General features: G+C 46.3%; 1 protein-coding gene across 1 annotated transcript; it reads right to left on the reverse strand.

Annotated features, from left to right (window-relative positions):
- Positions 1–1,924: 1,924 nt before the first annotated feature.
- On the reverse strand, positions 1,925–14,660 carry LOC121144720 (protein CutA homolog). Its single transcript, XM_040963168.1, has 6 exons — positions 14,592–14,660; positions 9,899–10,047; positions 7,751–7,810; positions 5,424–5,469; positions 4,836–4,885; positions 1,925–2,027 (listed from the first exon to the last, which is right to left on the reverse strand). The coding sequence occupies exons 1-6, from the start codon at positions 14,658–14,660 to the stop codon at positions 1,925–1,927; spliced, it is 477 nt and encodes a 158-aa protein (XP_040819102.1).
- Positions 14,661–16,189: the final 1,529 nt, after the last annotated feature.

Here is a 16,189-nt window from a genome sequence, read left to right on the forward strand (position 1 = left end):
ACATTTATTGGGTGGTATTCAAATAATGCAACATTCACGTATCCTAGAAAGGTTAACGGCAGCTGTAATCATTCCTTTGTCCAAATCGCCAATTCATTTTGTTTTCAAAATGTTTCTTAGAGCGCTACCCAAAGGATTTGTATAGAAAGTGTACATAATGTATATAAGAGTGTTCAGAGCATTAGCTTTGAGCCAAGCACACACATTTATAACATGGCATCAGCCTAAAAACAAGACCAAGTGACAGTGGATGACATTTCTCTCTTACATGCTCTTGTCTTGGTTCTCTTAACATCCAACTTGACAAACTGACGTTTCCTGTTCTTGGCTTGACCATAGTGGCCCAGAGAGCTGATCAACTTTGACACTGCCAAGGCAAAGGAAGGCCACCAACAGTTCTCTGATAACACACAGAATGAAGCACAGAAAATGAATCCATCAAGGCCACAATCCCCTTTGAAATAAATCCCACATGAAGACAATCCATGGAAAAGTTGTTGGGTTTTGCCTATCCTACAACTTCAAAGTAACCGGTTCTTGTAAAGATAGCTTTGGTTGTTGACATCCTGGAAACATTAGTTTTGTAGCCAGTTTGCAAGAGCTCAAAGATGTTCAGACATGTCTCCGGCCTTGAGCAGCTCGCAGTTGAGGAACATGAGGCTAACTGTGACACATAAAGATAACAAGCTCAAAGGCCAAAAGGATTTCCTCCCTGCAGGGAGCCAGTCAGCGCAGAGAGCAGGTAACACATCTGTGCAGATGGGCATTGCACCCAGGAGATCACAGCTGCCTGGGGACCCTTCCCCAAACTGCCTGCCATCGCCACAGGGCAGAGCTACCTGGGTCCGCTCTCTTATACCATATGGCTCTGCAGCTTCCACCTTCCCTGGTCTCTTCCTGCCTGTGGAGCAGGGACAGAGGAGCCCTAGTCCTGAGCTACCTGGGCTGTTCCACCTGCAGCCAACAAACCACCATCCTTACACCTCCCTGCCATTTGGCTTTCTCCAGTACTGCACCCACAGAGAGTGCCTTACAGCAGCAAGCTCACAAAGCCTTCCCAAACTTTTTATTAAACCATTTTAAAAAACACATTTTTAAAAAGTGTACCTGAGCACTGGTAGGAATTTGAGTGGGAGACCTCTGACCTTTACCCCTCTCTAGGCAGTCCCCACTGAAGAACACTGGCCTAGCGGTTTCCAGGTTCTGCTTCTGTGATTAAAGGAGAAGGCAGCAGAGTGGCTCAGAACTTCCTCACCATCACAATCTCGTGACGGTTATTGTAGATAAGGAAGGTATCAACTCCCAACTCCCAATCCAGGGTGCTGTGTCTCAGTGCTAATATTCCCCCACCCAGTCATTCCCAACACCACCTCTTTGGGATTCAGGAGCTACTAAGCCTCCAGATCAAAGAATAATCTTGACTCCTGGAATTCTGCCATTGGCAATGCATCTATCAGGATAGAGCAGTTGTCAGTATTCCTGGGAAGAGGCAACCAACCCCGCACCTCCAAGAGGAGTAAGGTCCTCAAGCCCATTCCTCCCCAAAAGAACAGGAAGGCAAACATACCCCAGGAACTCAAGGTAAACCCGGTGACTAAAAAAGGTGAATTCACTCTCCCTGCTTCCTCTCCACAGTCCCTACACACAGCCATCCTTGCCTTTCCACCTTCTGGCCACGTTAGAGCATGAAGCACTCACAAACACATTTCCCTGTGCTCCCGGTTGGCTTGACTAACCCAGCCCTCTCTTCTTGCCTCAGGAACTTGGGACTTTCAGCCTCCACAGGATAGGTGGTGCCTCGATGCTGACAGGAACCTGGACTCTGGAGAAGCTGAGAGGTAACAAGAGGCTTCTTTTTCCCAAGATTGCAGCTGATGGAGGCCGAGCCAATGGAGTTGGCCACACACGCAGAAGCTTCTCCCACTCAGTCTTCCTCCATACCCTCCTCAAGCCACTTTAAATACTGTACATCTCCATGGTCCATGGGAAGACTGAAGACTTCCGGGATTTCAAAAGGATGGATCAACCTTGGGAAAGAAAGCACACCCCGGCGAGGGATGATGATTAGAACCAACCCATGCTAAAAAGCCAGATGGCCAGCTCCCAGGAGGACCCCAACAGTCTGCCATGGCCATCCTGTCCTGCAGTTGCTCAGCACTCCCGAGCCCAGGTCTCATCTGTTAACAGGTGGGCCAGAAGGCTTAAGGGTCTCACAGATATGGGATCAAACTCCAAGTCTGCCCTGAGCAACTGTGGGAGAGACTAGGGGAAAGTTACTAAATGTTTTCTTCAAAGGCCCCTGAAATACAGGAAATAGGAATATCCACATGATTGGGTTATTGAGGGTTAAATAAAGCAAGGTATACAGACCACTGATCATTATATCAACTGGCACTGCATGCATTCAATAATCACCCTCCCATAACATTGCTATTCCTTTCCTGAACAGCCCTCTCCCAACTCTTTTGACTTCTTTTCCCCACCTAGAAAACTCTCCTCGCTCCTACTGGTCAATCAGATGTTGCTCTACCGCCTCAATACCCAGCTTAACCACTGATCTTTTCTAAGGAGCTTTCCCTGAGTTCTCAAGCCTGCAGTAACCTCTGTCTCCTCATCATGTGGTACAAGTTCCCTTTGCTTTCCCCGGCTGATGAAACATGAGGACTTGGATCTCAGCTCGCCATCTGTCTAATGAGGGTTCTAGTCCATGCTGTGAAGTACTTCACAGTTCCAATACACATCACAATCTATTAGTATGATCCTGATTTTATAGGTGGGGCAGTTGAGACATACAAAGTATTACTATCTTGTAGGCACTTTCGCTACAACTAGCAAGTGTGTGGTGGGCATGTTTTGACATGGGTCAAGCTCTGAACCAAGACAGTGTCCACCAGTAAGGCTGTAATTTCTCAGCAGTGATGGCTCTACCAGAGGTGTCTCCTTTCCTCCCTTGTGCTAAAGTGGTGCTAGGGGGACCTTTTCCATAGCTAGATTTAATAGAATCCTAGTTCTCCCAGATGTGAAGGGAAGGAATTTTATCATCCAGATAGATGGCTCACATCCTTGGCTATATGTCAGAAGCAACTCAGTCCCCACTCCAGCCAACATAAATCAGAATGTGTGAGATGGACCTACATTGGTATGTTTGAAAATATCACTAAGTGATTGTGATATTTAGCCAGCATTGAGAACCACTGGATCTGACCAGTGCTTCTCTCTCTCTCTCTCTCTCTCTCTCTCTCTTTTGTGGCAATCCTCTCTTTTTTTTTTTTCATGATTTTTACATAGCTAGTTAGGATGATAAGGGTCAAGGGCTACAGGAAGGTGAGTGAGACCATTATTTCCATATTCTCTTTTTTTCCTTCCTGTTTCTGGAGGAAGGAGGGTGATAAGGGGGGTGAGAAGCCACACCCACCCTCCCAAATGCCTCTGTATCCTTGAATGGAGGACAGTCCCACGCACTACCCTAGGGTCCCCAATGTGGGGCATGCTCCAAGGGTCTTGCTCAAGAGGTTTGGATAGTGTAACAGTTCTGAATTACTACCGATCTCACCACTCCAAACACGATGAAATCTCTCCAGAATCCACTGGTTGATATAGTCCACCTTAGAGTCTCCATTTGCCCAGATAGTCAAATTGATCAACTCCCCCAGCCAAGTGCTGGCAGTGAATATCTGGACTAGTGGCTTTCACAGGGAAGACTGCTGGCCTTAGGAGTTCTTTGAGACTCTTCATGGGGTCTATCAGCCAAACCACTTTCGTAACAATTTTACTTCGTTAGTTACCGTTGTATTTATTGGGCTGACAGTTACACTGATGGTAGCTGATGGAATGCAACAATGGGTGAAACTGCAGCCACATTAGCATGAGCCAAGACAGTGGCATCAACCTGTACTTGCTGTCACCGTGTTCTTCCCCAGCACACTTCCATCTCAGTTTCACTTGACATTATGGTCAAGTTATACAAGTTTCCATTTTTATTAAATGTCAACCTTTGAAAAAAAAATGACCTTTTTAACATTCTGTGTGGTAAAATGGAAAGCACACAGAAAGCATGTCTGCTCTATACCTAGATTCACTGCTTGATATAGGCTTGTCCGAGTCATACACTAGTCACTCTGGGGTAAGCACCGTTTCGCTTGCACCCTGAACAAACCAGTCTGCTGTTTTAAACAATTACTTCACTATCAAGGAGACATTTTCCCAAACACAAAGGTATGATGCTCAGATGAAAACACCGTAGAGCAAAAATTGTTGCCAAGGATGAAATTCCTATTCTTAAGCAAAAACTAAAGTTTTGGAAATTTGGAATTAATCACTATGAGCTTAAAAATCATACCAACATTTAAAGATGCTTTTGAAGAGAGCTCATTGTCTTATTAAGCCAAATTCTACAAAAAAAAAAAGTCAGATACTATCATCCTCACTTAATTCATTTATAGAAAATATGGTTACTTTCCATTAAAATACATTATGTTAGTACATAATGGTCTCAGTTCATTTAAATGAATTAAAATTTTTAAATCTCTCAGCTCTAATGTCTGACATAACAAGCACTAATGCAAACCACAAATAAAATTGTTTAGTGTATCAGTCTTTATGCATGTAAAGGCCTCTAATATTTAGAGACCGACTGGTTTGAACGGTCTTATTCTATGAAACCCCAATTGACACACGGACAATCTGAGGCTCACAGAGGGACAAGGACTTGTTCAGGGGCATACACAGGTTGGTGGAGAGACCACACATCTCCACTTGGCAAGCTCACTCACTTAATACCCAGTCCAGCCCAGGCTGGCCCCGTGGTAAACACACGTGAACAGAGGCAGCCTTACCTGATATAGCTGGACAACAGAAGGACCTTGGAAGTCTTTGTTTTGATTAACTGTGAGAGAAGGAAACACAGTCACTGCTGGCAGCACCTGGGCCCAGCTCTGCCACCGCACCTTCATCCGGCGTACAGGAGACAGCACTCCTCCCACCCAGCTCACCAGGCCCTGTCTCCAGCAATTTTTTTTTTTAAGATCTATTTTATTTTTATTGGAAGATCAGATATACAGAGAGGAGGAGAGACGGAGGAAGATCTTCCGTCCGATGATTCACTCCCCAAGCAGACATAACGGTTGGAGCTGTGCCTACCCAAAGCCAGGAACCCAGAGCTTCTTCCAGGTTTCCCACGTGGGTGCAGGGTCCCAAGGCTTTGGGCCATCCTTGACTGCTTTCCCAGGTCATAAGCAGGGAGCTGAATGGGAAGCGGGGCTGCCGGGATTAGAACAAGTGCCAATACGGGATCACAACGGGTGCAAGGCGAGGACTTCAGCCACTAGGCTACTGCGCCAGGCTCTGTCACCAGCAATTTTACAGAAAGGTCTTGGCCTCAGCCCGCAATCTCCTTCCCTCACTCTAACCCCATCCTCACTCACCAACAGGATCTCAGTGGCTTCTTCAATTTCTCCTTTCCAAAAGTACCTGGAGGAGAGAACAAAATCAAATTATGATATTTACAAGAGGAACCCAGTGGAGTGTCAACTGGCCTAAGTAGGTGATTAAGAAGACACTTCTAAAAAATCTGTCCAAGTCTACAGAAAGTCTTGAACTGGCCAGATCTCCAGAAGTCATCCAGCCCAACCATTCTGATATGGCTGGAACATTCCTGAAGATGGGAGGTTCACTACCACTCGAGGCCTACAAGTGAGATGTTTTACTCTTGTGGTATGCTACCATCTGCCTCAGGTTTTTTTCCTTAACAGGCTGCGGGAAGGCACACCCTAGCTCGGCCCTGTGGAAATGTCTAGGCCTCCTCACCTCCAAACTGGGCAAATGAATGCTAAGGCCTTCCAGTCCTTTTGTGCCGGCAGTATGGTTTTTTGTTTGTTTGCTTGCTTGCTTTGTTTTGTTTTTGTTTATAAGATTTTATTTATTTTTATTTGAAAGTCAAATTTTACAGAGAGAAGGAGAAACAACGATCTTCCGTCTGTTGGTTCATTCCTCAAACGGCCACAATAGCCAGAGCTGAGGCAATCTGGAACCAGGAGCTTTTTCTGGGTCTCCCAGGTGGGCAAAGGGTCCCAAGGCATTTGGCCATCCTCCACTGCTTTCCCAGGGTACAAGCAAGCAGCTGGATGGGAAGTGCAGCAGCTAGCACATGAACTGGCACCCATGTGGAATTTTGGCACTTATAGCTGGAAGGATGAACCAATTGAGCCATTGTGCCATGCCCTCCTCTGATCCTGCCCGCCCTCCCCTCCACCGCCATGCACTTGCACTACTTTAACACTGGCTCTTAAAGTCACATATCCACTGGCAAATAAAAAACTCAGTTCACGGGGAAAAGTAAGCCTTATTAAAGAGCCAAAGTTTTAGAAGCTGAAAAGTCAGTGATAATGTTCAGCAGACAGTATGAGGACAGCATCACAGGAGAGGAAAGAAATTTAGCATGGAAAGACCATGGACACTCAGGGCAAACCATGGATGACCAAGGCTACAGGCCTGTCTGTGTCACAGGACCGTGGTAAAAGGATCGTTCACAAGCAAAAAGGAACATGTGGCTGAATGAAATTCCAGTCCAGTTCCCAGACACAGGCTCCTGCGTGGGCTGAACATCAATCACCTGTATGTACAACCTTTACAAACTCAGAAACTTGGACCCCACTTCAGAGAGACTGAGTGGACCTGGGTTGGAGGTCCCAGATTGAAAACGTGGCTATACCCAGGTGCCACACGCAGGTCTAGATGGTGTCCACCACTCAGGGATTGACAGCATCGGGGGTAAAGGTGGGCTTTCATTATATAGCACTTTCCTCTTCTTGCCTACAAAAAGCACATGCTTTCTCTCTCTTTTGGGAGTAGAGAAGAAAAGAGAATGATTGGGTAGAATAAGACATAAAACTCCTGCACAGCCTGTGCTGGGAGGCAGAAAGAACTTAACAAGGAAAATGGAGAGGCCAAGTGTTTGCAGTCTGAAGGAAAGACAGCCAGTACCTGTGCAGCCATGCACATATGCTGAATTCCATTTTTTTCCCAAGAACCCCAAGGCCATAGAAATTGTTTTCTCTGACACCCCTTCTTGGCTTACAAATATGAATATTTATTTGGCTGCTAACTTCTCATTACACAGAAGACAGAGTATTCAGATTGCAAATTGTATGTAAATAACCTCAAATTACAATATAGGTAATCTACCTAATCTCCCCCTAATCTGCCCCCAGCAGATGACCTTGCCTGTCAAAAGCTGTTAGCATCACTCATTTCAGTCTGTTTGTATATCTGTGAATCTCTATGTTTAGGGGTCTCCATCATTACAAATTTAATATTTGCCTAGGCGCTGCCTCATAAAGACAAAACCTATTTTTTATAATTTCTGTTCATTATTAATTCAATTTTTCTTTCTTGCCCACAGACAATTCTCTGGCCATTTGGTTTCTATCATGTGTATATTAGGATGGGATGCCTAACATGACTTCCTTGCTAACAACAGGTTAACTAATTTGATCAACAAATGTGCAAAACAACATTATCTCTAAACTGTGGTGTCCCCTCCTCCCTTCTCTACACAAAAGCTACTTTCACTTCTCTTCGATGACATGAACCTACGGATGGATTCACCTCCTCTAAACATCAGTTGTCAACTGCTGACCGATTAAATGTCACCGAGTTACTTTTTGACAACCCCGTTGGTTCACTTGCTTCCCATCAGCCAGAACCTGACCCCAGCATTCCCCTCCCCCTGAGTGAACCTGGCAAAACTCACAGTGAAGCAGCTCTGGGCAGGATGTTCACAGAGGCAGCCAGCTTCTTATCCAGTATCGCTCTAAGAAAAAGGGAGAGGATGGCAGTCACGAAGGAAGAGCCATGATCTTCAGCGATGGGGGATTACCCAGGAAACCAGAGTCTAAGTAGGCAGCTGCATGGCTTGGGTGTCCCCTTGACCGCATATTCATATGTCATAAACATAATCCCTCGATTACTATATTAATGATATTTGAGGATGGGATTTGAGGAGGTGATTAGGATTAGATGAGGTCCTGAGGATGGGCACTGGTGGCTTCATAAGAGGAGGTGCGCTTGCTCATAGCTCCTGGCGATATACTCCACGTGTGATGGAGCAGGAAGAAGACCTTTACCATGCTAGTGCCATGCTCTGGGACTTCCCAGACTGTAGAGCTATAAACCAAACAAGCTTTTATTATCTGTAAATTAGCCAATCTGTGATGGTTCTAGCAACAGAAAATGCACATTAGATATCACCTCATGACCCTCCTCACTCGAAGTAGCATATTCCATAACCACCACACACTGCCCTGAAGGCAGAGTAGATTTTGTTTCAGCATTAATTTACTTATTTGTTTGAAAAGCAGACTTCCAGAAAGAAAAGAGAAGGAGAGAGAGGGGCCCGGAGGTGTGGCCTAGCAGCTAAAGGATCCTCGCCTTGAATGCGCCAGGATCCCATATGGGCGCCGGTTCTAATCCCGGCACCTCCACTTCCCATCCAGCTCCCTGCTTGTGACCTGGGAAAGCAGTCGAGGATGGCCCAAAGCTTTGGAACCCTGCACCCATGTGGGAGACCTGGAAGAAGTTCCTGGCTCCTAGCTTCGGATCGGCATAGCATCAGCCATTGCGCTCACTTGGGGAGTGAATCATCAGATGGAAGATCTTCCTCTCTCTCTCTCTTCTTCTCTGTATATCTGACTTTCCAATAAATAAATAAATCTTAAAAAAAAAGGCGAGAGAGATCTTCATCTACTGATTTACCCTCTAAATGGTCACAATAGCCAGGGCTGGGGCAGAATACACAGACAGTTAATAAACCAATTAAAAATCAGTATTTTAAAATAAGTATGGGGATGGACATTTGGCCTACAGTTTCTGACATCTGCATCCCATATCAGAGTTGCCTGGCTGCTGATCTTAGCTTCTTGTCATGTGCACCTAGGGAAGCAGCAGGTAATGGCTCAAGTAGCTGATTTCTGCCACCCATGTGGGAGACCTGGACTGAATTCCTGGTTCCTGGCTTCCAGCTGGACTCAGCTCCAGATACTTTGGCTGTCTAGGGTTAAACAAAAGGATAGAAGATTCTCTCTCTGTCTCTCTAACTGCTTTTCAAATAAATGTGCACCAAAAAATGGAATTAAAAGAACTTAAATGTGTGTGTGTGTGTGAAGAATGCTGAATTACAAAGCAAGAAGGAATTGAAGTGCCAAACCCACTACCTCCCTGTCCCATTAACCTTCAAGGCTGCATCTACAGAGTGGAAAAGGGAGAAAATTCTGACATTTACTAAGCATCTACTACATTGCATGTAGTGAGTCTACCCTGTATATATTTCCTATCATTTAATCTCCCAACCATTCTTAAGGAAGGTGGTATTGTACCCCTACAAATTTAGGAAATTCACACTGAAAGGAAAGAAATGATTTGCCCAAGACAACCCAGTAAGAAGCAGCATCAAGATTCAAACCCTGGCTTAATTCCAAGTCTAGCCCACCTCTTTCCATCCTCAGTGGCTTCTAGAAAGACTCCTTCTTACTTGTCCTGAGTTCTTCTAGCATTGAGCAAAGAGAACTGCTCCATGAAGACAGTTGAGCCAACAAATAGGAGACCTGAATTCCCAACCCCCAGGGTGACACTGTTGTCTGACCTTTACACATTGAGTAAACCACCCAACCCTATAGGTCTCCCATCTGTTTTATCCCATTATGTGTCACTCAGCATCTCTAGGCCCAGCTGTAGCATGATTAGGGGAGCATTTAGCTATGTTCCTGTCACCTCAACCAGACAGGTGTGTTTTTACCACTGGATCAAGGGGGTTGTCAGAACATAGAGAAAGATCCCAAGTAGCCTGTGGAGCATCCCGTACCTCCCTGAACCATCCAGGAGCCCTCTGGTCTCTTCACCTTACCTGGCAATGTCTTTGGCAATTTGCTCGTTGGGACAGTTGACAAAGACAATGGAGTGGGTGCCAGAAACATAGCTGCCAGTGATAGCTGAGTGCAGCTGCAGGCTAATGGTCCTGAGCATGGGGTACATTAGGAAGGAAGTGGTCAGGATCTGTGTGGTGGAAAAAGGAGAGGAGGAGTCAGCAGAAACATCCCCAATCCAATGCTTTACAGCTCAGGCAGGCTGCAACCAATGCTGCGACTATCTTTTCATCTCTACTTCCCACCTGCAAAATAATTACCAAGATCTGCATTGAGCTTTAGTGCTTAAATTACTGCTGATAGGAGAAGAAAATGGAGGCTCAAAAGTAAAGAAATTTGCTCAGAGAGTCTGTCTTCCAACTGAGGAAGCCATGCTAAAGACTCAAGTTTGAATGACTTGAAATCCATTTTTTTTTTTTTAATATATCAGACAAAACTGCTGCTGGAGGAAATACCAAGTGGCATCAACTGAACTGTTATGCTCCTGGAGATTACAAATAAGCTCTTAAATCTATTGATATAATAGAAAGTAACTTCACCTCCATTCATGTGGTATATATACCAGAGACTGTCCAGTCTTGTGGAAACCACAGGCTTGCAAACAAACTCCTTTTAAAGCAATGAAACCCGTGCTTGTGTAACTGAGAACTGCAAGGAGCAAGGCAGGCAAAGGCTTCAAAGAGAAGGTGCTGAGTTGAATGTGAAATAATGAGGACTAGAGGAAGAGGGGGCACATTGCGGGGGATAAAGGATACTATGTGCGAACTCAACAAGCATTTAAGGACACATGAAATAGTGCATCTGCAGACCCCTCAGTGTACAGTGGAGGGTGAGTGTGAAAAAGTCAGGAGGAAATTAGCCAGAATTGAAAGCAAAGGGTCACACCAAGGGGTTTGAGGCCTGTACTCAGGTGAGAAGATGCCCTTAGAAGTCTAAGCAGGTGAGTGATAATATGGTCAAACCGAATAGAGAAATAGAAATGGGCAGACTAAGAATGAGCAGAAGGCAGCCTAGGTAGAAAGGCATTTCAATGACTCATGAAAAAGACATTAAAATCCTTAACCAAGGGAGTAGGTAGTTGGCACCATGATTCAATGCCACTTAGGATGCCAGCATTCCACTACTGTAGTATCCAACCCAGTCTCCTGTTAAGGCACACACCTTGCTAAGCAGCAAGTAATGGTTCAAATATTTGGGTCCCTGCCATCCACAGGGAAGATCTGGATGGAATTTCAGACTTCTGAAGACGACCTGGCCCAGCCCTAGCTGTTGGAGGTGTTTGGGGAATGAATCAGCAGATGGAAGATCTCTCACTCAGCTGTTCAAATAATTAACATAAACCAAAACAAATTATCAGCTAAGAATCACATGCAAAGATCAAACTTTTCCTACTATTTTAAGAGAAAACATATAAAATGTAAGAAAATGAGCATGAGGACACCTTCCATTCCAGGGTTCCCTGCTTCGGGCGGCAGGAGGAGGGGGTGGGATGCAATACAATGGAGCTATTAACAGGGATAGCAGGAACTTGCAAGGAGTCAGACTGTGGCTTAGCGGAGGTTGAACAGGAGCCTGCTTCTCTCACCTCGGCCCCCGGCTCACGCTCTGCTCAAATGCACCTCTGTCCTCCCACTCCTTCCCAGTGTTGCCTGGGTCCTGGCTCCTTACTCCTGGCAGGGCCTGAGAGGTGTTTTATGTCTTTAGCTTCGGTATGACTGCAGGCCTGTCTGGGTTGGGTTTTGCATTCCTTCCCTCTCTCCTACTCATGTCTCCAATTCAGCACACTACATTAGTCCTCTGAAGTAAAACAGGGATTGTGCAAGAACGGGAAAAAAGAAGAAATACCAGGCATTTCAGAAAAGTTTTACTGATTTTTTTTAGGATGACAATATGAATCATACCATAACAGAGGGGAAAAAAGCACTATGAAGCAGAATTTTTTTTAAGATTTATTTATTTTTGGGCCCGGCGTGGTGGCGCAAGTGGTTAAGGTCCTCGCCTTGCACGCCCGGGAGCCCATATGGGCGCCGGTTCTAATCCCGGCAGCCCCGCTTCCCTTCCAGCTCCCTGCTTGTGGCCTGGGAAAGCAGTCGAGGACGGACCAAAGCTTTGGGACCCTGCACCCGCGTGAAAGACCCGGAAGAGGCTCCTGGCTTCGGATCAGCATAGCATCGACCGTTGCGCTCACTTGGGGAGTGAATCATTGGACGAAGATCTTCCTCTCTGTCTCTCCTCTCTGTATATCCGCCTTTCCAATGAAAAAATAATAAAAATAAATCTTTAAAAAAAAAATTTAAAAAAAGATTTATTTATTTTTATTTGGAAAGGCAGATAGAGAGAAGGAGATACAGATAGAAAGCTCTTCCATCGTCTGGTTCACTCCCCAAATGATTACAATGGCTGGAGTTGAGACAATCCAAAGCCGGGAACCAGGAACATCTTCCAGGTCTCCCACGTGGGTGCAAGGTGCAAGGGCCCAAGGCTTTGGGCCATCCTTGACTGCTTTCCCAGGCCACATGCAGGGAGCTGGATGGGAAACGGAGATGCCTGGACTAGAACTGGTGCCAATATGGGGTCCTAGCACATTCGAGGCGAGGACTTTAGCCATTAGGCCATGCCACGCGGGGCTGAAGCAGAATTGAAACCCTAGGTCCAGGGCAGGCATTTGATGTATAGGATGGGCACACCCCACCAGAGGACTCAAGTGTGAGTCCCACCTCTGATTCTCACATCAGCTGCTTGCTAAAACACAGAGACAGCTCAAGCCATTTGGGGCCTGCTACTCTCAAAGGAAACCCACACTGAGTTTCCAGGCGTGGCCCTGCCTTGTGTGGACATTTGGAGAAGTGAAACACCAGACAGAAGCCATCTGTCTCTATCTCCTCTACCTTCCAAATAAGTGTAAAAATAAATAAATAAATAAATAAAATAATTTGGAAAGTTTTAAATCCTAAGGCCAGTATTGCTAGTTGTCTGTAGCCTTTGGTAAGTTACTTCTTCTCTCCCTTCCATAAACATTCAAGATTGGAAATCTTGACACTTGGCTACGTATTTCACCAATGCCAAGGGTTCAAACAAGATAAGGACAGCAACATGTGATCACTGAATCAAGAAACAGACTGGGCTTTGCTCACCATTGTTCCTTCCAGCACCATCCATGGCACATAGAAGGATCTCTTTAAGTACAGACTACTGAATACACCAGTAAAACACCGCTACTAAGACTTAGCTAGATTTGCCAGTTAGGTCACCCAGTATAAGCAGGGCTTTTGGCAGTGAACAGGATACATGGGCACACTGCCAGCCGTGCAGCTACATGACGTCAAAGGCAACCCTCAGAAGACCACTCCTTTTCAAGCTTCAATCATTCTGGCAAATCTCAGTTTGGGGAGACTTGACTCCCCGACACATTTGGCAATGTCTGGAGACCGTATCACCACCGCCAGGACATCAGAAGAGGTGCTGCTGGCATCAGTGCACACGGGACTACTGTTAAACGTGCTTCTGACCACACCGCCACCCACAGTCCCTTTTCTATGCCTCCCCCTCTTCATGTCTGTATTTTCAGCACCCTACCGCTCCTGGCAAAGATTATATGCCTGAAAAATGCTTGCGGGCCACGTCAGCAACATATCAGAAGCAGGAGAGTTCAACATGATATCGTGCTGGTCTACAACAGACTTTATAGTAATGCAAAATCGATGGGAAATGCAAACATCACAACACGCCCTAACCTTTTTCTTGACAGGAAAAAGAGCTTCAACAGATTTTTAAAGAAAAGCTTCTTTAAGATGGCATTTTTTTAAAAATTTCTTTTACTACAGCTACAGGTCTTTTCTTTTCTTTTTTAATTTACCCCATCCTTAGAAAACACTTCCTGTGTAACTTTTTGATGATTTCCTATTTCATGTGCCTTTCTCTCCCAGCGTGTCTGCATCAGGAGGTTCGGGGTAGATCCGACTTCCTGTGGGAAGGCAGAAGGGGCCTCACCGATTTACCTAGCCTGGTGGCATGGAACTTTTCAACCTCCTAGGATCAAAAAATCTGTAAATGCCTTCAAAATGAATACAACACTGAGTTTGCACATTTCCCTAGAACTTAAAGAAAAAAAAAAAAACCAAAACAGGAGTTCGCTTAAATTTCAAAGGGGGGAAATCACCCACAAAGTGAGCAACAGAACCGGGCTCCAATCCATGGCTTCTGATTCTCCACCACAGAGCTTCCCACCTCCCCGCTCCACTACCGGGGTTACTCTGTACCCACCTAACACCTGCCACTTTAAAGTGGTTCCGAGAGGAGAAAGAGGCCCCAGGAAACGGCAGACAAGTGAGGTGGTAACGGTAGTTTCAAAAGAAAAGGAATCTATCTGGGGCCACTAAGTTCTCACAACTTCCCAGGACTCCCCTTTTCTCCACCCTAGTTGTGAAACCCAATCCAGGCCCCTTGTCCCAAGGCAGGGAGAGCAGATGTGCGGAGAACCTTGATAAGTCACTCCCACAATCCCCAGGACACCTAGAAGTGTCTCTAAGCTTTTTCCCTGCTAGCCTCTTGCCTGCCTCCAGTCCAAGCCCAGAAGCAATGCAGACAAACCTTCACCCTTATTCCCAGCCCCCACCCACCCAGATGAAGCTACAGAGTGAGGTGGCGCGCAGCGTCACAGCATAGGGCACTCACCAGCAGGCACAGAAAGATAGGGGGCCTCGGACAGCCTGGCGGAGCGCACCAAGCGCTTGGCTTGTCCATGGCGTCCCTGGTAGGTCGGGGATACAGCTGCAGCTAATGACGCTCTCGGGCTAGGTGCGGCTGCTGGGCGGGCACCGTCCTTAACGGCCCTCTCTTAGTGCCACCTGTGGCCTGCTCCGCTCCGCCCCAGACCCGCTGCCTACCCTCGGGCACGCCCCCGGCGCCGCCGGCACCAGCTGGCTCCATCCTGCCTCAGCCCCGCAGAAGACTGTTAAAGGGGGCCCACAAAAAAAGGATTTTCACGGGGCACTCCTTACTCTAGAAATTCACAGTTCCGGCGCCACAGGTGTGCCTGCAACCCTGCAAAAATCTACTTTCCCATTCAAACAAAAATCACAGAATTCTCAAAGTCGTACAGGACACAAGACCCCCAGAAACCCACAGATCACATAAACAACTCAACCACTCAAAACAGCTTCTCCGTTTCCACCCGTCCATCAGGATCTTCCTGTAAGTCTCCAGTGCCTTAAGGTGTGCTTGCTACCTCCTCCTCTCCTCAGGGAACCCACTGCTCTTGCCAGGTTGACTGCTCCAGGTAGGCTTTCCCAGAGTTCATCCCACAGTCCTCCCCCATAATGCACTTGGCGGGCACGTCAGTTGACTCAGTTGGTTAATGTTAACCACGGAGACCTGCAAAAAATAAAAGCAGCAAGACAGCTGTGGCTCTTTGGGAATGCAGTGTTCACCGTTGCCAGGGCTTCCAAATTCTTTTTTTAGGATTTATTTATTTTTATTACAAAGTCAGATATATACAGAGAGAGGTGAGAGAGATAGAAATATCTTCCATCCGATGATTCACTCCCCAAGGGACCAAACGGCCACTGCTGCACCAATCTGAAGCCAGGAGCCAGGAACTTCCTCCAGGTCTCCTACACGGGTGCAGGGTCCCAAGACTTTGGGCCATCCTCAACTGCTTTCCCAGGCCACAAGCAGGGAGCAGGACAGAAAGTGGAGCTGCTCAGATCAGAACCGGCGCCCATATGGGATTCTGGCAGTGCATTCAAGGCGAGGACTTTAGCCACTAGGCCACGGCGCCGGGGCCCCATGGGCTTCCAAATTCTTAATACCTTTTTCTTAAGGTGAAATTTCCAAACTTAAAAACGGTAGCAGGTGCAGGTGTTTAGTGGTTAAGATGCATGTGGGTTCAATCCCTAGCTCCAGCTTCCCACTGATGAAGACCCTGTGAGGTGGTGGTGACAGCTCAAGTAACTGGGTCCCTGTCATTCACTCAGGAGACCTGGTTTGAGTCCAGGCTCTAGGCTTTGGTTGGCCACTAGGGGAATGGAGAGGAATGAATCTGAATAAGAGCATGAACTCACTTTCTAACAAATAAATACTTTATAAACAATGGGGAGACTGCACAAAGACACACCCATGCTAAGTGTTCTGGATCTTATGGTGTTGATGATTGCATAAGTATTCTAAATTCCAACCAACTGCACACTTTTTTTAGACGAATTTCACTGTGTAAGAATTAGATCTTTTGGGTACAGTGCAGTAGCCTATTGGCTAAAGTCCTGTCTTGCACA

Source organism: Ochotona curzoniae, unplaced genomic scaffold (assembly GCF_017591425.1).
Source record: "Ochotona curzoniae isolate NIBS_2020 unplaced genomic scaffold, NIBS_Ocur_1.0 scaffold_3208, whole genome shotgun sequence".
Lineage (NCBI taxonomy): Eukaryota > Metazoa > Chordata > Mammalia > Lagomorpha > Ochotonidae > Ochotona > Ochotona curzoniae.